Genomic DNA, 22,822 nt, shown 5'->3' on the forward strand with positions numbered 1-22,822 from the left:
CGACATGTCCGCTTCAAGCTTCAAGCGTCTATTCGACTACCGACGGTGCCAGTGGCATTGCACCTGGCAGGTTGGTCTCTTCAACGTTCACCACATCGCATCCCCCGCATCCCATCGCATCTTCAATCATGACCACGATATACGAGTCTACTCTATACAGGTCGGCTCTGAGTTTATGAAATACTGCGAGGAAACTTACTCTGAGACAGACTAGATGATCTGATCTGCGATGTCTTAATACGCATCATAGCAAGTATCGAGTCCGTTAAAGACCTGGTTTCGCTCTCAGCAACTTGCCGTTACCTTCGGACGCTCTGCGTACCCCTTATGTTCTCGCACGCAACCCGCTACATTGATCGACCAATGAAAAGCAAGAGGGTGATTCTTCAGAAATTCCGGTGGCCGTACGTCAGGTGAGTGAACCATTTCTCGTTCTCCCATTCAGGGCTGACGTCGAATTGGACTAGACACTTCAAGGTAGTGGACGTTTGTCCCGACAGAATGTACACGGTGTCAAAGGGTTATAATGGACTTATGTTTGCCCGAGACCCGTACCTGTGCGGTGTGCTGGAGAGTCCCAAGCTTTTCAGCCTTCTGCGACACATGCCACGCCTTACCAAGATCTCCCTAATCATTGGACAAGGCACTTTCTACATACACGGCATATCGTTGCCAGCTTTGATGTCGATCCTCACCTTACCTCAACTGCGCGAACTATCGGTCATCCACCTACTCCTCTCCCAGACTGAATCTGCTTCCTTCGAGGACCACACGATCATTGCACCTCTGACCCTCTTCCACCATGAACGTAGCGTATCGCGGAGGTACCCTCCTACCGATGCCGAGAAAGCGAACATCATTCTGTTTCTCACGAAGCTTTGCAGTTCGCTGAAGGTTCTGACCCTGCCCGCCGAGCTCGTTCCAACTGAGGCTGTGTCCCAGTTGGATTGGCCCCGCCTGTGCGAGTTGCGACTACGTGGGGCACAATGGACGACACCATCTGTACCCTACGCTACGCTATTCTCCAGGATGCGAGACCTGCGTGTCCTCGTTCTGGAGCTCACCTTATCCGCGGATGCCGAGCCACGACCTATTTTGGATCATGACGACGCAGACGATTACCCGTGGCCACACTTGGAGGAGCTCTCCGTGTCGCACCCTGTGGTAGATGATCCTGTCTACGCTCGCCTTCCACAATGCCTCCGGGTGCTCTCCCTATCCTGCTATCCTCATGTGGCCGAGCGGCCCTTCCTTGAGGGCAACGACCCCTTTCGCCCGTACGGTTTCCCGCTGCAGACGTCCTCGGAGATGCTTGATATCCTGCAGCGCTGTCGCGCGCGGGACCTCTCGGAGCTGCACCTGGAGTATCGAGCTGACGAGAGCGAGAGCACCCTGCTCGGCTTCGTGTCATCTGCATTACCGAAGATTCAAATACTGCAAATATATCGATATAGGGCACCGAACACTGGTGACATCGCAGTGGTGAGTCCGTCCGGCGTCGACGTGGCCTGTATCTGATATCTCACGTCCCTTGGGATACAGGATGAGTTTGCTCGGCTGCTTTCGTCGCTCGCAGAACTCCGTGTTCTGAAGGTCCATCTGGACTTGGAGAACACGCCTCTGCCGGACTTTTCCATGCGCCCTGCCCAGCGCGGCTTTGAGGAACCGTGGGCGTATGATGACCTCGCAATGAAGACCTTCGCCGATGACCAACGCGTCATCGCGGAAACTCTCGCGGGCATTCTCAGTCCGTCCGTCAAGGAGATTCACCTGTGGTGGCCCGCCGACTCGGGACGCCACCTATGGCGCAGGTTCCGAATCGATCACTTGGCGGACAACACGGAGCCCAGGAGGGGAACTTGGATAACGCGGGACGACGTCATAATCTATGCCGACCACGATCTGCTTTGTTAGCTGTTTCTGTCTATTGTATACTCCTCAACATCATATCCAGACCACTACCACTGCAGGGTTAGCTCGACCGCGGCAATAGTCACTCCGGCGAACGCGAGGTGAACGCACAGCGATCGAGACTGACCTTTGGCGGTCGCATAGGACATGGAGGTCGTGATCGCGGAAGTGGGAGAACCGTCTTGATAGTTTGACTAGATGATGCTGAGGGCAAAAGTCGCGAGAGACTCGGACAGAGGTTAAGACACACCACTCTGGAGTTGGGACTCGACGACGGGGGAAGAGTTCGGTTGAGAAGCCAAGCCATTGCAGCGCGCGCGGATGGTTGATGGAAGATGTTGCGAGAGCAGTGCCAGTAACGCAGTGAGCAGACGTCGGAAATCGCATTCTCAGAGCCTCAGGCATGTGATGGTGCGGAAATGTGACAACAGCAGAGGCCACTTGACGGAAGGTCGCTGGTAGGTCCAATCTATACCGCCGACGTCCCATACACGCAATCCCGGGAGTTTCTCCGCAAACTCGATGAGGAATAGACGGGCGACCGGGCTGAGGCTATCCGCACCGAACGGCTAGATGTAAAGACTGTTCACGGAGATGAGATAGTGGCTCAATGCTCCTAGTCTCTGAATGTACAACCCGCTCGACGAGCAGGTCGTAGCTGCGCTGATTCCTGATGTAAATGGCTTCGAACAGTTTGGCCCTGCTCTTTGGTAGCCAGGCCCGACAAACAAGAGCACACACGGCAAGTGTGCGTTCCCCGGTGTTGCATAGGTCCACATCTACAGCTGAGTGTCCGTGATCTCTGTGGAAATGTAAGGGGGCATGACCTGCTCCCGAGACCCAACGTGTGAGCTATCCGTCATTGCCGACGGATAACTGCCTGACGCGCCTTGCGACATCCAGCGGGCTCGGGTATGGGAGACAGTCGGACGAGGAGGACTCGATTAAACCGCGCAGTGCTCAGGGCGCAGGAAGTGTGAGAAAGACGACGTCTCGGAGGACAGAATCAAAGGATCAATGACCACTGGCCCCAGCCGCCAGCGGCCATAACGCGCGGGATTCGGGTGCACGGCCGCGGAAGGCGGCGCACACCAGCCTGTGCCCGCCCAGGACGTAATCGCAAGCGGACGGTGGACCGCCTTGATAACCTCGGCCTCGTCTTCTGCTTCGATCTTTTTTCGAAGGATACCGCAGCGACGACGTTGCTCTCCGTCCTGCATCCTGATTAAGTGCTGTACTTTCCCATTCCTGCGCTTCTGATGACCACAACTAGAAACAGACGTCGGCGCTCGGGAGCCGCTGTGATAATTTCCCCCGGCGGCCGACTTTGCGACCGCATGCCATACAAAGTATGTACTTGCTCAGATGCTCTGTACTTAGATAATCACGGAAGAGGCTAACGGAACAGAACTCACAATTCAAGAGCACATGTTGACAACCCGACAAGCCCGCGACGTTTGCTGGAATGCGCGACGGAGCCTACAAGGCATGACGCGCCGGACGGGGCCCCGGGTGTGCAGACAGACTGTCAATGAAGGGGTCTAGCCAGACGGATGTGCCGACTGCAGCGGCATGCATAGATACGGATCCGTGCATATGTGACGACAAGCAAGGAGGACAGCATGCAAATGGAGAACGAAAGCGCCAAGAGGTGTCACCGGGGCGGGGGGGGCAGGAGCAGGGGCAGAGGCTCAGGCTCAGGCCTCGGGGACCTGGGAGTCAGGAGGGAGCTAGACAGAGAACACAGACTGGGGTAAGAGAGACGATGTACGAGTAGTAGGCAGCGGTCAGGGGTAGAGAACGGAATCGTACGAACACTATGCAAGGCGTGCAGACGTCACGTACAAGCGGACGGTAGGGTATCGTGTGTGATGGTGGGGATGTGATGCGAATTTTGTACAATTGAAGTCCGGGAAGTGCAGTTGAGTTAAACGACCAATAAGTGACAAAGTATGCGGCACTGCGGGGTGGAAGGGCAGGGCGAAGGCGGTTGAGAGGGAGAAGCTGTACTGTGTGAAGTGTCCGTGGGCCTGCAATAGCGTGGAGATACGTCAAGGTCATGATATGCGCACTGGCACACGCGCGCGCATCTGGTCTTGGCCAAAGATCACAGAGACGTCAAGGTAGTACTGCAACCACGTCCGCGTTAGCTTCACGCCTGACGACAAAAGCACTAGCGTGGAACGCACCTTGACGCGCACGCCAGCCCAGTCGAATGTCGGGAGCATATGCTTCTCGAGCTGGATCTTGCCCTTATACAGCCCGTCTGGTAGCGCCTTGTGCTCCTCCAGCGTCGGGTGTCTCTGGTGAGGCTCACAGCGATACCTCGGACGTTTTGGGAACCCGACGCAGACGTCCGTTTGGAGGGCACGCGACTCCGAAATCCCCGGACTGGGGAGCTGCGGAAGAGGCTTTTCCGCTGCTTGTGGTATGCGCGTCCGGCTAGTCGTCCGCGTGAGCGAATGTGATCGGCTATGCGTTCCAGAGCTCTTGACAACGCGCCTCAACAGCCGGCGCGAGGACACAGGCGGCAAGTCGGACTCGTCGCTTGATGTTGAAGGCGTCGACGGCGCGGTGGGCGTTGTATAACGCGGCATGATGGCGTCGATGCGCACCTCGCGTAGGAGTGAAACGGAGATGGTCGCATCAGATGCGATTTCTCGGGCGAGGGTCGACGAGCGTGGGTTCGTGGTGAAGACGACGAAATACGATATTGAACTGGAGCGGGAGAAGGTCGCCGGATGGGGAAGAGTGACCTGCATTTTCAGTCATCAGCCTCGGTCACGTCAAGTTTTAATTGAACGAGAATGAGAACGGGACTCACGCAACATGTCATCGGTAACTGTCGGTCAGCCTTGAGGGGAATCTCGAGCCATGATTCTGACTGTGCACGTCCATCGAAGGACTCGAAGTCGGGGTCAGGCTGGTAGATGATGGGTGCCTCAACACTTGGAAGAAGATGAACAATGTCAGCACTGGGCGAGGAAGTGGAACCATTCCGGTGCTTACAGTACTCTGTTGCTGCCATCAGCAGCTTCCCATACAGCCGTGACACTGTACGACACCTCTGCGCGCTCGACACACGGCCGGGCTCGTGGTCCGCACTCGCCGGTGGCAACAGATGAGAACGTCGGGGGTAGCTCCTGACCCGACTGCTCCGCCCGGGGAAGGTCGAATGAGTAAGCATACGGCCGCAGCGCACCGCGGACGGTCGATTGGCTCGGACGACGCTCCCGCACACGCCCCCGTACGCTGGCAGCGAAGAATGCCTCACGAAGCGACGTCGTGGACCGGGGGCTGTCGAGCTCCCCCGTGGGGCGCGTGTCGATTGCGGTGAAGAAGACATGTCTGTTCTTGTCCACGCGTGGCGACTCGACGTAGTCGTTCAGCTCGGACTTGCCAACGTTGGGTGACAAGTAGACGAAGCTGCCTTGAAGCTGCAGGCCAGGCACGGAGATAAGGTGAGCTCGATCGCGATTGAATAGACAGCGCGAACATACGAGAATCGTCAACCGCCCTGGGGTAGCGCACAGGCCGACGTCAAGGAGGACCTTGCCTGTCACCTTGTCGTGATCGCCGAAGACGGGGAGAGATCGAATGTCATAGTTGGCCGCGCGGTGGATCTTGACTGACGGACTCCGCACATGGACCTCCAGCTGCGAGGAGCTGCAGGACAAAGCATGTCGATGGGCATGGGTGGGTGCGACAGGAAGAGTCTGCTCACCGGAAGACGGAGTTGTGGGGGTAGTCGACGTCTGAAGGGAGAGGCGGGGGCGGCGGGGCCTCCTTCTCCTTGACGAGGTTGGGGTCAACGCGCAGGGTGGGGCGACGGAGCATCGCGCGCAATGGTCATGCAGACAGGACAGGGACAGCGAAAGAAAGAAAGTCAGAAAACAAGAGAAGTGGAGGGGAATGTCGGCCGACAGCAAGACATTGGCGAACGGTGTTCAGGTCGGCGTCCATGAGGCTTATATTCTCGCGCGAAGAGAGAACCGCGTCGACGGTACCGCGCTAGTGCCCTGGCCTGGGGATCAGTGGGTCAGAAGATGCCCGATTCGCAGGCGCCACGCGAGAGCCGCCGGGGCTTCTGGTTGGCTCCCTGCGCCGCAAATCATTGGTCCCCGCGTATGGTCACAATCCCCGGCCACTTCCCCTCACTCATCTGCGTACGTATCTCCCGCCTCTGCCTCCAGCCTGTCCACGGCTGCATTCTCTGCGTCCAGCAACCCCGAAGCTTGTTGCATCTCCACGTTCTCATGCCCATTCATTCCCACCTCCACGCGCCCTTCATTTCCGCGAGCCAAAACGAAACCTTGACGAATTTACCACTTCGGTGGGCTACTTTGTTCAAGCGGCCCGGAAGCTAACGGAATCTTCCACCACACAAGCAGATCAGAACGCCTTCGTGGAGATAGATGGACCTAGATGCCTGTCCACGTTTCGCAGGTCCAACGGGCTTCCTCGCGCGAAGTCCGTTCGTGGGAGGCGGTTCTGCCCGCAGTACTGTATACTGTACTTCGCGTCTCTTCGCTCTGTCAAAGCAACCCTGCGAACGTCGTGAACCACATAATTGAGCCCTCAACTTCACGGCGGAGTAATGTGTAGATGTTCAGGTCCATCACGGGTTTGCTGCTGTGGGAACAGTATCTTGTCATCGGTCCGATGCCATAACCTACCGGTCGGACATCTAGTGGCCCTTATTACCGTGAGCGCATCAGCAGCAGTGGGGCACGGAATCCGCGTAGTGATGGCACATCTGACGAATCTGACCGATCTCGATGCAGGAGGAGCTGAGGATCATATAGGTCAGACGTGCTGAGCATTCCAACGTTCCGATTCAGCCACAGCACGCGCTGTAGCAAGGCTCTGCCATTCACCCCATTTGTTCGACCTCGAGCATCAAGTTTTTAGGTAATTTGGCTCTGCCCGGGTTCAGCCACAATCGATTGCGAGGCATGTCCGAGGCCTGGGTCTGTGGGGCTTCCCGCGATCCTAGCAGCTCCGTCGTCGAGCAACGGAACGCCACAACCATCCACGCGTTGCGCCGGCTGGCTCTTCCGTTCCGTTGGTACGCTTGCCCCTGGAGTGCCAGATCCCGGTGTCTTGGTCTTTTTCGTCCATTAAGGAGTGGCGAAAGTCGTCATAGGGACCCCAATATCCGATGATCATGAACTTGGACGCCACAGGTGCTCAAAGTCGATGCCGATGCGCTTGACGCGCCAGTAAGCCACAACCTTAACGGAGGTCTCGGAGATCCTAGAGAGGTGCCTTCTGCATGCTCTAGATATGAGCTCTTACGGTACCCGATAGAACACTTCACGATTGACGACAAAGTCATCTGATGATCGCCTGTAGGGAAAGACGTACCGCAAATACTCCTTCCCTTGACGACGATGGGTACCCGGTGTAGGCATATGGACTGGTCTTGGAGGCTATCGACCTACGTGGTTCGAAGAACCAAGCATTAGCAAGACGCATGGGAGGCGAAATGAAGAAGACGCACCCAGCCGGAGAATTGAGAAGCTTGACATATCGTCGCCAGACTTGCACACAGCTTCTCGAATGGTTCCACTGGCCGTGGACCGGCGGGATCGTCCAAGCTCGTACGTACACCCATGCCGCAAGTGCCCAGCTCGGTACCGGAGTTGACTTCGGGCCTGTCGCGCGCATCATCACCAGACCACGACGTGGGACTCCTGCGAGCAGCGAGCGGACCGATGTGACGAAACTGCGTTGGAGGCAGGTAAGTATGTAAGTAGATCGCAACAGTTTTGGGGAGAGAACGGCGGGGTACCCTGGAATCCAGCAGCCAGTTAAAGTCGCGCAAAGTACGTCTTCAGTCATTCGAGGAAGAGAATCCACGAAGTGCGACGGCGCCATCGCCTCGGGTGCATGACAGACCTTGCCAAGCTGCGCCGGACTCGGAGATAAGACAAGACTGCGGTGGTAATATTCGCGGGAGAGCAAGCTTAGTCGGGCTACGCGTGGACATTGCATGGCCAGCCGACGGAACTGCAAGACGGACCGGGGGTCGGGGGATATCGTGATTCGTCGGTCACAAGGCAGGCCGTGGGAAGTGTCCAAGATGGGCGGAACGCAGATCAGGCCGTTCAGTAGCAACGAGGCAAGCGAAGAGGGCGGTGGACCGGGCGGTCTCCATGTTGCGGCTCGCCAAGATTTGTTGATCGTTATGAAAATTGAACAGCTTCCTCGAGCTCGAAGGCCAACTGCAAGCGAGCAGAAGGGGGTTCTGAGGCCTACTACTTACGGGCCAGGATGGACGAAGCGAGCACAAGCGGTCGTCCGGCAATGGCTATAGTGGAGTGCCTTGTCTGGGAGCTCGCAGCAAACACGGCAGCTGGGTCCCACATTCATACACTCAGGGGCTGGTGAGGCAGGTCGGCGGGTCGGCGGACGAGTGGCCACAGAAGACCTAGAACAGCAGCGAGCAGGTCAGCACCACAGCGACGGAGTGTTTGTGGAATAGACGAGGCGACCTTACGGAATGATCTGTGATTGAATGGGTAGGCCACGAGACGGACAGCAGAGGCGGCCATAAAGACATGACGGGACTCCCAGGCTCGGGGCTCCTGCGATTCGTGGACGGCGACGGAACACAGCCAACTATATGCGCCGGGAGAAGACGTTCTGGTTTCCGTTAATTATGCTGGTGCATGCCGACGGCAACGTCCGGCGTTGCGCATGGGGCCACGGGACACTGGGCTCTGGGCAGCGGCGGCGAACGATGGTTGTCGGGTTGTCGGGGGCCGGTTGCGGACTTCGAGATGCGTCATAGGGTTTGGTCCCGTAATTGTCACCCCCGTCCCAAGAGAGAGGGTGTTCCCTGAAGATGCACAGAGAAGCAGAAGATGTCCTGGAAGCGGAATTTGTGGTCAGTGCGTGCGTGGCTACTGAACGGATCGGTTGCGTGGAACGAGTGCTGGGCTCACCGACGCGCCCGCATGTGGCCATCCCTTTGTCAGAGTGCGACGCTGTGCAGTCTCAGAGACCGTTGCAATGTCAATTTTGCTAACCTCAGCTTGAGTTTGAGCTCTCGTGGACGTATCATTGAGTTGTCGACGGTCATGGGTTCCTCGAAGGTGGACGAAGACAATAGCGCGGAACCTTCCCATGCCAATGTCACATACCACTTCAAGTTCTGTCGTAGCTGCCCCTCGGCTTGTCCGGTATGTGTTCATCGCTCGGAGTAGCTTTCCACATGCATACATGCAGGATAGGGGACAGTCAGCCATGCAGAGTGTGGTGGTCAGAGGCCAAACCGCAGCGCGGGCGCCTACTCGACCACAGAATCTGACTTCGAAGGGAACCACCTAAACTCCACGTAACGACCAGACACAATCCGACTGCAGGAGAATCGGCCAGGGTTAGCTTCTAAACGGTCATACTCGGGCAGAAGGACGCCTACAGGAGACGTTCTCCTTTGATAACGGCTCTGACAGTCTTCTAGATGCCGCCACTAACAGCGAGTGTCGCCGATATATCGAACTCAGTCACAATCCAACCCTGACAAGGCTACATACGACGAGCACGCTATCCTCATTACGCAAGGAATACAACTTTGAACATCGGAGAGAGACTCCCGTATCCCGACATGCTTTGACAGTACCGCAATCTGCAGAACAACCACCGCACCCCAAAACCACATCCAGCGGTTCTGGAAGAACCAAACGAAGCAACTATTTACGTTGCTGTGTCAGACGCAGATGACCCACCGCAATCTGGACCGTACGCAGCGGCGGGGGGAGTAGTCACCGCGGTGACGAGCAGCTGCCGGTGCACCAGACATATGAAGTTGAGCAACGGTCGAAGAGTCCGACGGAATGCCACACTATCCCACACGCCGAACGTCAGTCGAAAGACGGAGTGCTTGCCTGAACCAATGACGTACTGGTACTGGCCCTTCGAGCTTCCTTCGTGCGACCTCGTGGTTATTGACGGGAAAGACGGCACTACGTCAACCCACAGCGCGACACTCTCGCCAAAACAGGACAAGGGACGGCCGCCCTTCGAGGCTGGCCAGTCACCCGACAATGCCAGCACTCGGATGGGGCGAAGACTTGCCGGGTGCCTCTGCCGTGAAGTGCGGCTCAGCTGCTAGCTTTGGTTAGTGTACAACAAAAGACGAACCTTGCTAGCTTCCGAAGAATCTTCTCCTGAGACGTACACAGGCAAACGCCTGGGAGAAACGCACACCCACAATTGAGTTGGTTTGGCCAATCAGGATTTTTTCTCGGCGATAGTGGACGCGCACGAGAAGACCGCCTCGTATCCCAAGGTCGCCGCAATAGGCTGCTCCTTGGAAGTTACACACCGAAGAGAGGCACACCGCAGACGACGGTGTGCCAGGACGACGTCGGTGGTCTTGGTAACATGATTCAGCACGCTCCCACGCAAAATGAAGACTGACAGAGAAGGGGGTAGTTGCATTATGAACCGCTTGGCTTTCATAACACTACATTAGACGGGAACAACCTAGTTACCCTAAACCTCGGGCAAAGAAGCACCGACGGAATGAGGCGCTTAGTACCGGGCGGCCGCGGCTTGACACTGGAAGAAGACGTCCGGTCAGCAGGTCTCGAAGACGGACACAAACCAACGAAGAGCAAAGAACTCACAGCCTTGAGCTGCTCAAGATACCAGGAGCAAGCGTTGATGTCCGCCGACTCCAAACACTTCGTGAACTCTGCAGGTACACACGTTGGTCAGCATGTCGGACATTCGGAATGACAGCGGTGCGTTACTCACCCTTCGCCTGGGACTCGCAGCTAATACCTTGGGGCTGGTACGACGACTGCTGTTGGACTGGCGGGGCGGCGGGGGCCTCGGGGGCCGCAGGCGTGGAGCTGGAGCCGCCGAAGAGCATGTTCGACAGACCGTGGCCGATCGTGGAACCTACAGCAACTGAACCCGCAGTGGCAGCCATCTGTGCGAGCATGCCAGGCTCCCTAGACTGAGTCGCCTGAGCCTGAGGCGGAACGGGAGGTGCATGGTGGGCTGGCGGGTGGGCTGCCGCGGGCGGGGGTGCGGCCATGGTGTGTGCGCCACGGGTCTGCTGGGGAGCATGAGCAGGAGCCGGGCGGGCAGCGGGAGCAGCACGAGAGCGAGACTGGCGCTGTTACAGGGAATCAGTCAGAGTTCACAACAGAACAAACTTGGATTCTTACAGGCATGACGAGCAAAGAAGAATTGAGAAGACGAGACGGTGGTGGTGGTATGCAAGCAAGGTGTGCAGACGCGGGTTGTCGGCGACGTCGACGCGTACAAAATCAGGCCGAAAGTCCACGTGCCCGCCATGTGCGGTGTCAGCGCCTGTCTCTGATTGGCTCTTCGCAACCTTCCAGCACTGTCCGGTAACGCCCGGCGCATTCTACTCGCTGCTTGCCACGGCGACCATGTCCCTCCACGCGTCCCGAAAATGTCTCGACGTCGTCGGCCGCGTTGCCGGGAGCCCTAGCTCACTGTCTCGCACTTGGTCTGCTACGCTCCTCCTCCAGCATCGCTGCTATAGTACCCCCGCTGCTGCACAGAAGCTCAAGGAGAAGCCTGCTGTCCACGCGACTGCGCCGCCCTCGACATCTCGGAAAGCCGGAAAGGCCCTCACGCCCCAAAAAGCTGCGGAGGAGGATGTTGCAATCGAGAGGACCACAGAGGATGAGCTGAAGAGCATCGAGGCGTTGCACCGGATGACGGAGACGAATGAAATGGACATTTCCTCTGCACCGCTCGAATTGCTTGGTGAGTGTTTTGGCCCCATCTTCACCGGTGATCTTGTTCCATTCTGCCTCGCGACGCAGTGCACGCGAATAATGCACAATATACCTGGGTTCTCATTCACGTCCGGACGTGCACAGAAGCAAGCGGTAACGAGACATGGCTTCCTGGCGTATACAATCACCCCTGAAAGTTATATGCGTACCCCTACTGCAGTGTGTTATCGTCGCGTAACACCTTGCTTCTCTTCTTCATGGGTATGATTGCTGTGACGCTCTTGTTATCACCGGATTCACTAGTTACACTGTGCTGACAACTTGCAGATGTCCATGTGCCCACGTGGAGGTCATCGAAGGAGGGTGCGACTCTTTTCGATCACTTGCGGGCCATCCGGCAAACACAACGAAATTGGCTGCAGAACATACGGGCGTACGTGATGTTCATACAGCGCTCAAGCCCACAACATGCTGACTTCTCGCAGTATGTACCAAATCGCGAAGGAGGGCTCGATACCCGGTGTGAAGGTCAAATCTGCGTGGTCACTGCAGCTCTTCGCGACACAGTCCACCAAGCCGGATGCGTGGATGGCTCCTTTCCGACAGGCAGCACTGGAGGTGTACAAGCAGGTCAATGAGGCAGTCGCAGCGTATGTGCAAATCTCTCCTTGCTCCACGACCACTCACAGGAGTATTTGCAGGCGGGATGAGAAGACCATAAAAGCTTTGACTGGTGGAGAACAACAACTTGCGTACATAAAACTCATCCGCTCCCAGGATCCTCGCTACGTCAACGTTTGGAAATTCCACGGAGAGAGGACGCCGTGCAGGGTGGTCAGTCTGCGTTCGCTTGAGGCATACTATGGCGCGAAGGCTCCACGTATGGGTAGTCGGCTTGCGGTTCAGGCTGTCGTGCGCTTCGACACGCTCCAGGTGCGTCTCATCGCTCTCGTCCGTCTACATTTGTTCTCAATTCAGGTGGTATATAGAGCGTAGAGACGTACTCAAAGAAGACTGGCGCCCGCGTAGGTGAGAGCCAACCCAAGCCCGTTGTTGAATATCTTGTGTTCCAGAAGCGCATGTGGTTCGACTCGCCATGGGTTATCCGGGATCGCCTCTACGAAGGCTTGGAGTCAAGATTTAGCTTACCCCATTAATCATAATTCCGTTATTGAGGCAACCTCCTCACTCAAAGTCTCTTCTCGACCGCTTTCAGCCGCAGCGGGGCGTGCATATCGGTACGACGGCGGACTTGCTCAGTGGGGGCGCGGTCACGTGACGCTGGTTCAAAAGGTGCGTCCTGGTTCTTCGCTCCCCCGGGGTCCCCCTTCCTCTCTTCCGCCATGTCGTCCGCGGTCTCCGGAGCTGTATGTAGCTGCTCAGTCATGGTCGTACGAGGGCACGCTTCAACGTGTCTATCGGCGACCTCCGTGCTCTTCAGTGCGGCTGGGCGATGCTCTTACACCGTGGAGCCTCTGGGGTACGCTGTGCTCTTCGGAGTCAGTTCGCTCCAGGACCAAGGCTCCTTCTCCCTTGATGAACGCCGTCTTAGCGTGCACATAGTGTATGCGAAGCCGTGCAGTCCTTGGTGTGACTTCGAGGGATTGGGGCGACATCCACCCTTCCTTTTCATCCGAACACCCCCAACCCTCCCTCCCTCCCCCTCTCTCCCCTGACGGCTCGCTACTCTTATGATCGGTCGTCGGCTCTATGGCACGCTATGCGCGGTACTGCGTTCCTCCAATCCCGCGACGTACCTCTTCATCATATCCTCCGCCAATCCGTATGTTATGCTCGCCGCCTGCCCGCCATTCCCAAACTTCCTCCTTCCTGATGCTTCTCTTCCTCCTCGCCCTCTCTTGAGTCTCCTCCATGGCGAGTCGCTGGATACAGACGTACGGCCTGAGGCTGACCTTCCGGCGCTTCACCTTCGTGGCTGTTCCTCAAGAACCTTCCGAATTCCACATCGCCTCGCGTAGATGTTCGTATACCAGGTACGCCCAATCACGACGGCGATACAAACTCCCTACTTACTTGGCAGATTGCGGCGATGTTCATCAAACACCTTCCTTTCTTCTTGCCGACGGCCATTTTTGTTCTGGATTGTTGTCCCTGCCTCGTGGGCGTCTGGACTCCCAACCGGCGAACACGCGTCCACAACGCCGTCAGCTTCCCCCCTTCCGCTTCTCCCTCCTTCCACCACAAGGCCTATGCGCTCTCGCATATGAAGAGCTTGGTGGCGACGCGCTGAAGCCCATCTCTTTCTCTCGTTCTCTATCGCAGTCAGTGCTTCATATACCAACATGTCCGACTCGCTCGTCGGCTCCTACGTCATAGTCCAAATCAACGCGAGGGAGATGGTGGCGGGATACGAGGACACGCTCATAGTTGCTGTGGCAAAGGCGTTGGGGACGAGACAGTATGTTGGGCTGGTCGAGAAGGTGCGTGCTCTTCATTCCCCGATGGTGGGGAGGGTCGAAATGAGCCTTTGCTGTAGGAAGTGCAGATCCCTTCCTCTTCCGACGAGCCTCTGTGGCGTGTTTATCGCATCTCATTCGTCGGAGGCCACGATCCTTCAGGCAGCACTTCCTGTCCCTTGGAATGTGTACCTATCTTCCCCGCCGCACCCAGCACCCAGTTGGGAACCTCCGTCAAGCCCTCGCTAGCCCTCCCCCTTCCTGAATTGTGTCACCGTCCTGCACTGGAAGCGTTCGTACGCGTCCATGCTTCCACCTGTCAGCAAGCGTCTCCTTGGACACTCGCCGACGAACAGATAAGAAGCCTGGTCAAAGCGCGGAAGATGAGCGCTGCCCACCAGTCCGCGGAGACGTACCTCCCTTCCATTCGTTCGGAGGTGACCTCTCTGACCTTCCGCAGTCCCGCCTCGCTGCCTCGCGACGAGGCAGACTACGTCTACTCTCGTTTCGACCATCAGCAACCCGCAAGCCCAGCGCTCAGCGCGCTCGCGGACCTCGCTCTTTATCCTCCTATCTCTCCGACATCCCAGACTTTCAGCATCCAGCCGCCGAGGATCACTACCCCGGCGTCGGACGTCACCAGCGGCACGGGCACGGAGACCTCTGTCTCTGCCCTCTTCGAACGCGTCCCACCTCGTCGGCATGACACGTTAGACTCGGCCAGCGTGTACTCGGCCTCAACGGCGCGATCCTCGATTGCGCTGAACCTGGAGTCGCCTAGTACCAGCAAGCTGGTTTTGGACTCTGACATCGATATGGCGGATATTGCCCTCGTCGACATCCATTTCGACCTCGAGGCGCTCGAAGACCTATCGGACCCCGCTGGCTTCATGGAAGAACGTAATGTCGTCTTCCAGTACGTGCCTTCCTTGCCTCGTTGTCCTCCTACGCATGCATACCTCGTGCTCTCCAACTCGCAGCTAACGCTCTTCGTGCGCAGACTCGTACAGAAAGCAAAGAAGCGCCAGCGAAACGCCGCCGCGGCCGCATCCCGCGCGATCACGCCCAGCTCTCCAAAGGATGACTCGCGGCGTCTCAGCATCTCGCGCATACGCTCGCGGCAGTCGGCGGACACGTACCTCTCGGTGACGCCCACACACTCTCGAACTCAGTCTGAAACTCAGAGGGCCCCGCGCAAGCTGCGCCGCGCGCGGTCGCATCACTCTTCGCGGCGGCGTGAACCGTCGGTCTCGCGCTCTGTGTTGAAAGCGGAAATCAAGACTGGTATGTGTTCATTCCCGCTCTCTTTTCCGCCACGAACGGTGTCGCTGATGAGAGAATGCGTGTGAACGCCGCAGACCCCACTCCGGTCGAAGATCAAGAAGACGAAGAAGAACAGGGCGCCCGGGCGCGCCCTGCATCCCAGAACTCGCTGTGCAAGATTGGACGGTTCTTCCGCGCTGTTGCCTCCCGGTTCGCTCTGCGGCTTGGCCTCTCGAAGTCGAAATCGAAGGCGAAGTCGCGTCGGAGGAGGGTAGCAAGTGGTGTTTCGTCTGTATCGAGGGCTTCTAGCTTGTCTCGGTGATGTTGTGCGTTGTACGCTTCTTATTATTGTGTCTGAATCTGAGTCCGAGTCAACTACTATAGAGTTCTGAGTCGCCGCGTATCGTATGTTCTGGTTCAGACTCCAGTCCGTAATTCACGTCTTCTTGGTTTCTCTTCTGACGCACAAGGGTGCTTGTATGCCTTGATTCGACTTGGGGTGTCCCACTTCCTGGGGAATGCGTTCTTACATGTGGTGGTAGTGACTGACATGCTATTATGTCGCTCTCTAAGTCATGCTGCACCAAGGTCACAAGGTCTAGATGGCGGGCAGTCGCAAGCAACCCCAAAGTTCCAATCGGAGAGGACGACTCAGACATCCATCACCGACTACCATCCCTAGCAAGGCCCACAAGGATCCTCGGTCCGCGAGCACGAAAAGCTTTTTGGACAGAGTGTATACGCAGTCCCTTCCCGGAGAGCGAGCAAAGAATCTGCGAGCATATACTTACGACCGGTGAGTTTTCCCCTCCTGGCGACTTGCCACCTTCGTTCGAACACAATTTATCTCCTCCTCGGCTCCGTTGTGCTAGACTGACGCGAATTGATATAAGGTCTTTAAGATCAGCACACACTGAGTTCGAGGAGTGCGACCGCTGCTGGACAAGCCCGGGTGTTTAGAGTACGTTTGACGGTGTGCCTCGTGTGTACCGTGAGCGCAGCAAGAAAGTTGGTGATCTACCCTTCGGTGTAGGATATCCTTCTCTGATTCAAACTTGAGGGACTCGGCATACGTTTCTCCAGCACGTGACCGATCGAGGGAAGTGGCGGGCCCGTTTTTTTGGCTTTTCCAATCTATCATCATCCTGCCTGGTGCTTTCACCCATATAGACTGCCCCTCGCATTCAGGTTGCATGTTACGAGATCATTGGACAAACCCCGCGTAGACGACAACCACTCGAGAGTCGAGCCTCGCTATTAAAGCTCGCCGACTCTCGTGGCCGACAACTTTGACACCTTTGCGTGTGCGTCGCTCTATAGCCGACTGCACCGCAAGTCCTCCCAGACGTGCCCTCTCGTCATCTCAGTAGCATTTCCCGTACCCTCTGAGGCGAGTGCCTCATAGCAACGTTGAACCTGACGTCTTACTCGTCGTGAACTGCAGTGTCCATGGATTCTAAATCTAACCCACAACCGCCCGAAGCCCTCGAGAGGCTCGCCCTCAACAACTTGCGTTGCAACCGAGGCATGCTTCCGCTCCCCTCCCCTCCCGGCAGGCAGGTTGGAGATGGTACCAGGTCAGTAGCTGCAGGAATTCACTTGTAAATGTGCTCACCCTCCGTCATCTAGCTCATCGCACACGCAAGGTTCCGAGATAGATGCCAGTGACTCCGCTCCTCGCCTGCCTCCTGCAACCCCGGCACCCAGATCTCCTCCTGCCGCCTATTCCCCGGCGCCTCCCCCGAAACGCCCACCCATTGTGCTCAAAGTGAATCGATTCGGTCAACGTGAGTGCACTCGTCGGTTTCTGTGCGAGATGTTGCTAATTCATCGATCCTCAGCACCTCAGGTTTGCAGAGCCTTCGAAGCTAAGGTCGCATCCCGTGACCTCTTCGACACGATGGTGGTGACATCGCCCAATATGGATTACGTGCCCGCTTATCCCGTCCAGTCGAGCGTAGTCCATATGTACGCCGATGGCCTCTGGGGAAAATTTGAGTACTCCCGTTTCCCCCAGTGTCTGGAACGTGGGATGTGGCACGTTGCTTGTATTCCCGCCACACCCTGCCTCCCCGACGTTCCTGCAGTCCTGTGGACGTCTCTCTCCCCATCCACCCATTGGAAGGAAGATTCATCCATCGGGTTCAATGGGCTAGGCTACATCACAACAGATGTCCAGGAGGGGCTCTTGTCAGCCGCCACCTCTGCCATTCGCCGGATCGAAGAATTCCACTGCCCTGCCAACGTTCGAGAATACGGCAGAATGCTGGTCTTGATCTTGCGTCAAGTCCTCGACCGCATGCGACATTTGCCATCCAGTCCCAATGTCGCCATCGCTGTCGCCGCGCACGTACAGCGGGTGTGCCTAGAGCTTTGTGGTTTGAGGACGTATAGCGAAGTTGTTCTTCCACGTCTGGAGAGCAGCAAGGACTTCAGCAACGAGATCCTACCTGTGGTCGGCGCATTTGCGAGAGAGGCTTCGGACGCGCAGAACCTCACCCGCGTGGGAGTTCCGACTTGGTTCCTCCAGCCGCTCACTCAACAGCTCCCCGTCTGGCGTGTGGTTGAGTCCCGTCCCTGGACAGACCGTGTCTCTGGGCAGGAAATGAACCTTCCGATACTCCAACGCACATCGACACTTGTCGGAGTTTCCAATCTGACGGGCAACTGGCAGCGGTCCATGCTCCTAACGGTCTCGAAGTTTATTGCGGGGAGCCATCTCGCCCCTCTCTCGCTGGCTGAGGTGCCAGAGGAGGAACCCCCAAGCAAACGGCCGAGGACACACGTCAATGATGGCGCCGCAGTTCATTTACACATGGGTGCTTCGACGTCGGACTCTGCTGCGCCGGAGAAGAAGAAGAGGACCCATCGGGGCAAGAAGCGGGGCAAAGGTCTGGCCAACAAGACCTCTCAAGCAGCAGACCCCGGGACTGCAAACCCACGGCCGCAGCCATCTATCCCGAAACTCGCTGAGCTACCCCACCCGTCGAAGACATTCACCCCTTCGCCATGGTACGACTGCCCATCCGTGTGGGAGCGCGCTTTGCGAGCAGCATCTCCTGTCATCCGGACAGTATCCTCGGCCATGTATTTCTATCCACCCCCTTTCCTGCTCGACACCGTCCCTTCGAATGCCTCTCTCCATTCCATCGCTCCGCACCCGGAAAGGGCGCGCGCGGACGAGAAAGTGTATCGGTATCTGCATAATCTGGCCCGTATCCGCCGTTTCGTCCGTGTCCGGATCTTCGACCCCAGCCTTTCGCATGAACCGTTGACCATCGCCAAGTGGAGGGCGGCGCTATGGGGAGACTACACGATGAAAACCCATCCGCCCAAGCCATCTGGCATGCCATCTGACCTCCGACGAGCAGTGCGCCGCCAAGATGAACGTAACGGAGTTACCCGGTTGTGTTCCAGGGTCGGGCAGCTGCGTTCCTATCGTGGGGACGAGTCAGTCGAGTGGCTCGGGACCCGCGGAAACCTCGAGAGTATTGCCAGCGATCCAACTTGGCGACTCCGCTTAATATGGGAGTCCCATGAGACCAACTACCGAGCGGAAATCATGGCGCTGGACACATTGCTGGTGCACAAATCCAGTTGGCTTGAGATCCAACGCTGGGAGCGGGAGGCCCTCGTCTCATCGATATGGGGTCGCCCATCATCCGCAGTGACCGTTATACCTGAGGAGCAGATCGATATGAACGAGTTCAGATGGGGGTCGGATGAGCTCGCTGTCGATACGGTGCTGAAGTTCGCTGTGGTCATGAAACGATGGCCAGAGTGCCCGCAGGGGCTGATGGATGTCGCTGCCGCTGGGCGGTTGTTGCCTTCGGATTTCAAACGAATCCAGGAGCTGGTCGTGGACTTTTACGTGCGTACTTTTGTGAAACACTACTCGCGCCTGCCTGTGCCTCCCATCGCGTATCCGTTGGCACCTCCATGTAATGGTAGTACTCTTGCAGACTAATATACAAGAGGTTCCCGGGCAGCAAAACCCAGCAACAGGGCAGCAACGAAGGTAGAACAAAATCAAAATAATGTAACAATAGGTTAGGTGCCTGGTCGATATGCATAGTGGTGCTTCCGCACGAGCAATCTCTCCAATGGAGAAGTCATCGGTCAGTCCAGCGTCAGATCGATCACGTCGTCTGGGTCATAAGTCGCTCTCCGCTCGGGGTCACGCTTGACCGTAGGTCTCCGCTGCACCCAGTACTTCAGTACTCAACATTTCTTCAATCGTGGCTCTGTAACACATACCTGCGGCGTGTCGTCATCATCGTCATCCGACAGCTCAATGACGTCTCCTCCACCACCTGGAACGTGGATGCTGGTATCTTGCAACTCGGACTTGACCGTGGGCTTCTTCTTGTCTAGCACAGACATCCCTCGCCACGAGGCTTGCGACGCAGAAGGCGCAGCCGACGCGCGTGCTTTGCTCTGCTGGGTATTCGCACCTTGCACGGCTGGCGCAGACACGATGCCCTGCGCCTGGAGGAGGGCTATATGCGCATGCGATAGTTCCCTTAGCAGCTGCTGCAGCACATGCCGAACGGCGCGGCCAAACATGCCGATGGAATGGGCGCACCTGCAGGCCGATAGAGGAACCTGAACGTCGCGAACGGCGGCGCATGCTTGTCAAGCAGCGTCGTCTTCACGCGGAGATGTTGCTTTCCGTACGGTTTCGCCCTGCCCAGTCTGTCCGGGGGGTATGTGTACGTGCGTCGATAAGTCAAAGTCAAAGAAACGAGGAGAGAGATGGAGAGACGTCGAGGGAAGGACGTACGCTACACAGTGCGCGCCGGCTTTCTTGCTGCGCTCGTGCACACGAGATACGCCGTCGAATGTACTCACCCTGAACGTGTCTGGGCGCACGTCCGGGCGGACGTGCGTGACCCTCAACTCGATCACGCCCAGCTGGTCGGACGCGCCCGCGGTCCAGAGCGCGTTGTCGTCGTCTTGGAGCGTGCGAGAGCAGCGCAGGAATACCAGGAGAATTAGCAGAGAGATGGAATCGGTTGATGGAAGGAGACAGGGAAGTTGAACGATAGAGTGTCGACCCGCGCAGAGGGAGGGAGGACGCACCGGTTGTCTGGAGAGCAGCGAACTGGAACGGGTGGTACACGCTCGCCGAGTCTGTCGAGATCCCCGCACGCTTGCCCGAGGCCCCGGGGCGCGAGTGGCTGCTTCCCGCGGGCACGCCGTCGACGAGAGCCCGCATGCTCGTGTGGTGCGCCGCAGGCCCGTTGTGATCCTTCCAGCGGATCGAGAATTGCTGTGGGTGCCATCAGAACGCATACACGCATGTGGGGTCAGTATGTTATCCGTGCACTGTCCCTGCAAATCGGGACTCGGACGAGCGCACCTTGCCGCTCTCGCTGGGGATGTAGCAGGTAAGAATCGAGTCGTCCTCCCCGACTTTTACTTTGTACTCCGGGAGACGTCGCTTGTGGCTGTCCGCGATCCATACCTCGTATCCTCGATGTAGCATGACCTGAAGCCTGATGCAGAATAGTTCAGGGGCAACAAAGAATTATAGGGGATTGTCAAGCAGCAGCTGCAGGAGGATGATGGCTCCGCCCAAGCCACCGACCGCGGTACCCTGGGAGACGCGCTCCCCGCGTTGCGTCACGCGTCTCGGCTAAAGCCTACGATGAATGCAGCTCAGCAGAGCTGACTGGACCAACCGCGCGCCGGCCGACGAAATCCGGACGCCATGCAGATCCCCGAACACGTATATAAATGCAAGAGAGAGGTGATCAACTGAAGTCGTACGCTGCACCGCGGGTGCCACACTATATGCTACACAGAATCCGTATCATCCAAATCCAAATCCAATCCAAGTCCATGGCAAATTGCTCCGCCACTCCTACAAATACAACCCCAGGGAACCCAGGTCAACCATCAGTCGACATCCCCCGAGCTTCCACTCGACAAACTGTCGCTGCTCCCGCTCTTCGTCGAGCCCTTCTCGCGCACAGAGTCTACATCGTCGTCTCCCGCCGGCTCGATGACGACGCACCACAGGACGCGGCCCCACGCCTGCTCGGCAGTGCGCTCGCGCTTCTTGAGCCGCTCACAGCACACGAAGCGCACCGGCTGGCCGTCCCAGTACTTGGTCATCTCGACGGAAAGGCCGCCTGGGAGCTTGAGGAAGATGCCGTCTTGAGTGAACGTGAGGAAGTCGTAGCAGAAGTCCGTCGTTATGAGGTCCTGCAGCATGGCCCAGGTGAGTGCTTTGCATCATTCAAAGGAGACAGGAGAGGCGTAACTGCGGGGAGAGGGGGAAGGATGATGTGAATGAGACGTACGTCTGGCCCGAAGACGATCTCCTGCCTCCGGAGTGCATTCGTGAAGTAGCCGCGCCGCTTGGATGGGCTGTCCTTCTGCTTTACACCCTTCCCGCTCGTGCTCTTCGCCCGCAGCTGCGTCGTATCATCCTCAATCGGCTCCTGAGGTGGGAAGGGAGGCACAGGGACGCGCGACTCTATCCGTTTGTGCTCGAAGTACGGCATCGTCGCAATGAGCGGGGACAGGGCCCATGGTTTCGAGCTAGATGCGAGGTCGTGCTCTAGCGTAGGGTCAATGAAGCTGCATATATGCGTATTAGGAGCGGGCACGGGGAACGTGAGAAGGGGGATAGGGTGCGTACTTCATGAACTTGACTGCGACGCTGAACACCCACGGCAACTTGAGCGGGCGGTCGAAGATGTTCCCAAAGAGCAGGTCGTCCGCGGTGTACTCCTTCAGGAACCTCCCTGCAACGGCGTATGTCAGCACTCTCCCTGCTATGGCTCGAATTCTGGAGCCTCCTATGCGTGTGCCGCCTTGGGCGCGCTACCTGATGCGAGACAATTATTGGTACGGAGATGGACGCACCTTGCATCTGGATGCTCCAAGTGACGCCGCTCCGCTTGCGGAAGTAGTCGCTGTCGCGCACCGTGCCGTCCTCGTCCACGAAGCCCTTGATGAAGACCGCGAGTTGGCCCTCGAACGCGTCGGAGGAGACCTTGACCGGCACGCCGGAGTCGGCACGGATGGGGACGAGGTCGGACATGGACGACCCAGCGAGAATGCGTAGACGAGGCATGGTCAGAGTGGTGAGAGGAAGGTTGCAATTGCCGAACTCTTCGCGTGTGGCTGGTGTGGCTTGGAACGTCGGATACGAGCAGTCGAGATGATTAACGGAGAGTATATGTGCAAAGAGTGTGCTGCAATCGAGCGGAGGCCAGACGATATGGAAGTGAGGTAGACCAGCTACGCTCGCGAGGCGTTAAGAAGGCGGGCGGTGGGAGTGGCGGAGACGAGGGAAAGGCCCCTTACGGCGTCCTCCCCGCTCACGGCTCCTCCGCAGTGCGTCAAGATGCCCCTCGGCAACCCCCGCCCGCCATCCGGGTGGCTATATCTGGCCACTGACGTCCCCGTGCGACCCTCTTGCCTCTTCCTACTCACTTCTCGCTGCGCACGGTGCGAGGAACATGTCTCGCCACACAAGAATGCACGGCG

General features: G+C 57.5%; 11 protein-coding genes across 11 annotated transcripts; 7 read left to right on the top strand and 4 right to left on the bottom strand.

Annotated features, from left to right (window-relative positions):
- Positions 1 to 92: 92 nt before the first annotated feature.
- L226DRAFT_485949 (uncharacterized protein) lies at positions 93 to 2,095 on the top strand. The gene is made up of 4 exons (XM_067677136.1): positions 93 to 160; positions 210 to 413; positions 468 to 1,482; positions 1,543 to 2,095. The coding sequence occupies exons 1-4, from the start codon at positions 129 to 131 to the stop codon at positions 1,912 to 1,914; spliced, it is 1,623 nt and encodes a 540-aa protein (XP_067536261.1). The 5' UTR covers positions 93 to 128; the 3' UTR covers positions 1,915 to 2,095.
- Positions 2,096 to 2,307: 212 nt separating this feature from the next.
- L226DRAFT_52137 (uncharacterized protein) lies at positions 2,308 to 2,866 on the bottom strand. Its single transcript, XM_067678695.1, has 2 exons — positions 2,801 to 2,866; positions 2,308 to 2,738 (listed from the first exon to the last, which is right to left on the bottom strand). The coding sequence occupies exons 1-2, from the start codon at positions 2,808 to 2,810 to the stop codon at positions 2,464 to 2,466; spliced, it is 285 nt and encodes a 94-aa protein (XP_067536262.1). The 5' UTR covers positions 2,811 to 2,866; the 3' UTR covers positions 2,308 to 2,463.
- Positions 2,867 to 3,968: 1,102 nt separating this feature from the next.
- On the bottom strand, positions 3,969 to 5,748 carry L226DRAFT_462032 (uncharacterized protein; the record flags this gene model as incomplete). The annotated part of the gene is made up of 6 exons (XM_067675692.1): positions 3,969 to 4,040; positions 4,101 to 4,667; positions 4,736 to 4,859; positions 4,921 to 5,348; positions 5,412 to 5,577; positions 5,636 to 5,748. 6 exons carry the CDS (start codon positions 5,746 to 5,748, stop codon positions 3,969 to 3,971), a joined length of 1,470 nt encoding a protein of 489 aa, XP_067536263.1.
- Positions 5,749 to 6,368: 620 nt separating this feature from the next.
- On the top strand, positions 6,369 to 6,771 carry L226DRAFT_52147 (uncharacterized protein). The gene has a single exon (XM_067678701.1). It carries the CDS (start codon positions 6,509 to 6,511, stop codon positions 6,728 to 6,730), a length of 222 nt encoding a protein of 73 aa, XP_067536264.1. The 5' UTR covers positions 6,369 to 6,508; the 3' UTR covers positions 6,731 to 6,771.
- Positions 6,772 to 10,452: 3,681 nt separating this feature from the next.
- On the bottom strand, positions 10,453 to 10,963 carry L226DRAFT_522794 (uncharacterized protein; the record flags this gene model as incomplete). Its single annotated transcript, XM_067678783.1, has 3 exons — positions 10,453 to 10,479; positions 10,548 to 10,615; positions 10,678 to 10,963. The coding sequence occupies 3 exons, from the start codon at positions 10,961 to 10,963 to the stop codon at positions 10,453 to 10,455; spliced, it is 381 nt and encodes a 126-aa protein (XP_067536265.1).
- Positions 10,964 to 11,324: 361 nt separating this feature from the next.
- On the top strand, positions 11,325 to 12,796 carry L226DRAFT_462292 (uncharacterized protein; the record flags this gene model as incomplete). Its single annotated transcript, XM_067675712.1, has 6 exons — positions 11,325 to 11,439; positions 11,518 to 11,667; positions 11,967 to 12,072; positions 12,125 to 12,289; positions 12,341 to 12,572; positions 12,629 to 12,796. The coding sequence occupies 6 exons, from the start codon at positions 11,325 to 11,327 to the stop codon at positions 12,794 to 12,796; spliced, it is 936 nt and encodes a 311-aa protein (XP_067536266.1).
- A 93-nt stretch (positions 12,797 to 12,889) lies between these two features.
- Positions 12,890 to 13,582, top strand: L226DRAFT_52238 (uncharacterized protein). The gene is made up of 2 exons (XM_067678759.1): positions 12,890 to 13,422; positions 13,504 to 13,582. The coding sequence occupies exon 1, from the start codon at positions 12,983 to 12,985 to the stop codon at positions 13,313 to 13,315; it is 333 nt and encodes a 110-aa protein (XP_067536267.1). The 5' UTR covers positions 12,890 to 12,982; the 3' UTR covers positions 13,316 to 13,422; positions 13,504 to 13,582.
- Positions 13,516 to 13,922, top strand: L226DRAFT_534607 (uncharacterized protein). Its single transcript, XM_067680709.1, has 2 exons — positions 13,516 to 13,633; positions 13,681 to 13,922. Exon 2 carries the CDS (start codon positions 13,690 to 13,692, stop codon positions 13,888 to 13,890), a length of 201 nt encoding a protein of 66 aa, XP_067536268.1. The 5' UTR covers positions 13,516 to 13,633; positions 13,681 to 13,689; the 3' UTR covers positions 13,891 to 13,922.
- L226DRAFT_485955 (uncharacterized protein) lies at positions 13,787 to 15,784 on the top strand. Its single transcript, XM_067677137.1, has 4 exons — positions 13,787 to 14,080; positions 14,137 to 14,972; positions 15,057 to 15,340; positions 15,415 to 15,784. The coding sequence occupies exons 1-4, from the start codon at positions 13,943 to 13,945 to the stop codon at positions 15,639 to 15,641; spliced, it is 1,485 nt and encodes a 494-aa protein (XP_067536269.1). The 5' UTR covers positions 13,787 to 13,942; the 3' UTR covers positions 15,642 to 15,784.
- Positions 15,785 to 16,769: 985 nt separating this feature from the next.
- Positions 16,770 to 19,286, top strand: L226DRAFT_507614 (uncharacterized protein; the record flags this gene model as incomplete). Its single annotated transcript, XM_067678135.1, has 3 exons — positions 16,770 to 16,896; positions 16,949 to 17,106; positions 17,161 to 19,286. The coding sequence occupies exons 1-3, from the start codon at positions 16,847 to 16,849 to the stop codon at positions 19,284 to 19,286; spliced, it is 2,334 nt and encodes a 777-aa protein (XP_067536270.1). The 5' UTR covers positions 16,770 to 16,846.
- On the bottom strand, positions 19,250 to 22,724 carry L226DRAFT_507615 (uncharacterized protein). The gene is made up of 11 exons (XM_067678136.1): positions 22,196 to 22,724; positions 21,969 to 22,074; positions 21,628 to 21,907; positions 21,256 to 21,529; positions 21,125 to 21,174; positions 20,682 to 20,810; positions 20,402 to 20,591; positions 20,103 to 20,274; positions 19,905 to 20,014; positions 19,577 to 19,818; positions 19,250 to 19,519 (listed from the first exon to the last, which is right to left on the bottom strand). Exons 1-11 carry the CDS (start codon positions 22,404 to 22,406, stop codon positions 19,439 to 19,441), a joined length of 1,845 nt encoding a protein of 614 aa, XP_067536271.1. The 5' UTR covers positions 22,407 to 22,724; the 3' UTR covers positions 19,250 to 19,438.
- Positions 22,725 to 22,822: the final 98 nt, after the last annotated feature.

Source organism: Lentinus tigrinus, assembly GCF_003813185.1.
Source record: "Lentinus tigrinus ALCF2SS1-7 unplaced genomic scaffold L226scaffold_10, whole genome shotgun sequence".
Taxonomy (NCBI): Eukaryota; Fungi; Basidiomycota; class Agaricomycetes; order Polyporales; family Polyporaceae; genus Lentinus; species Lentinus tigrinus.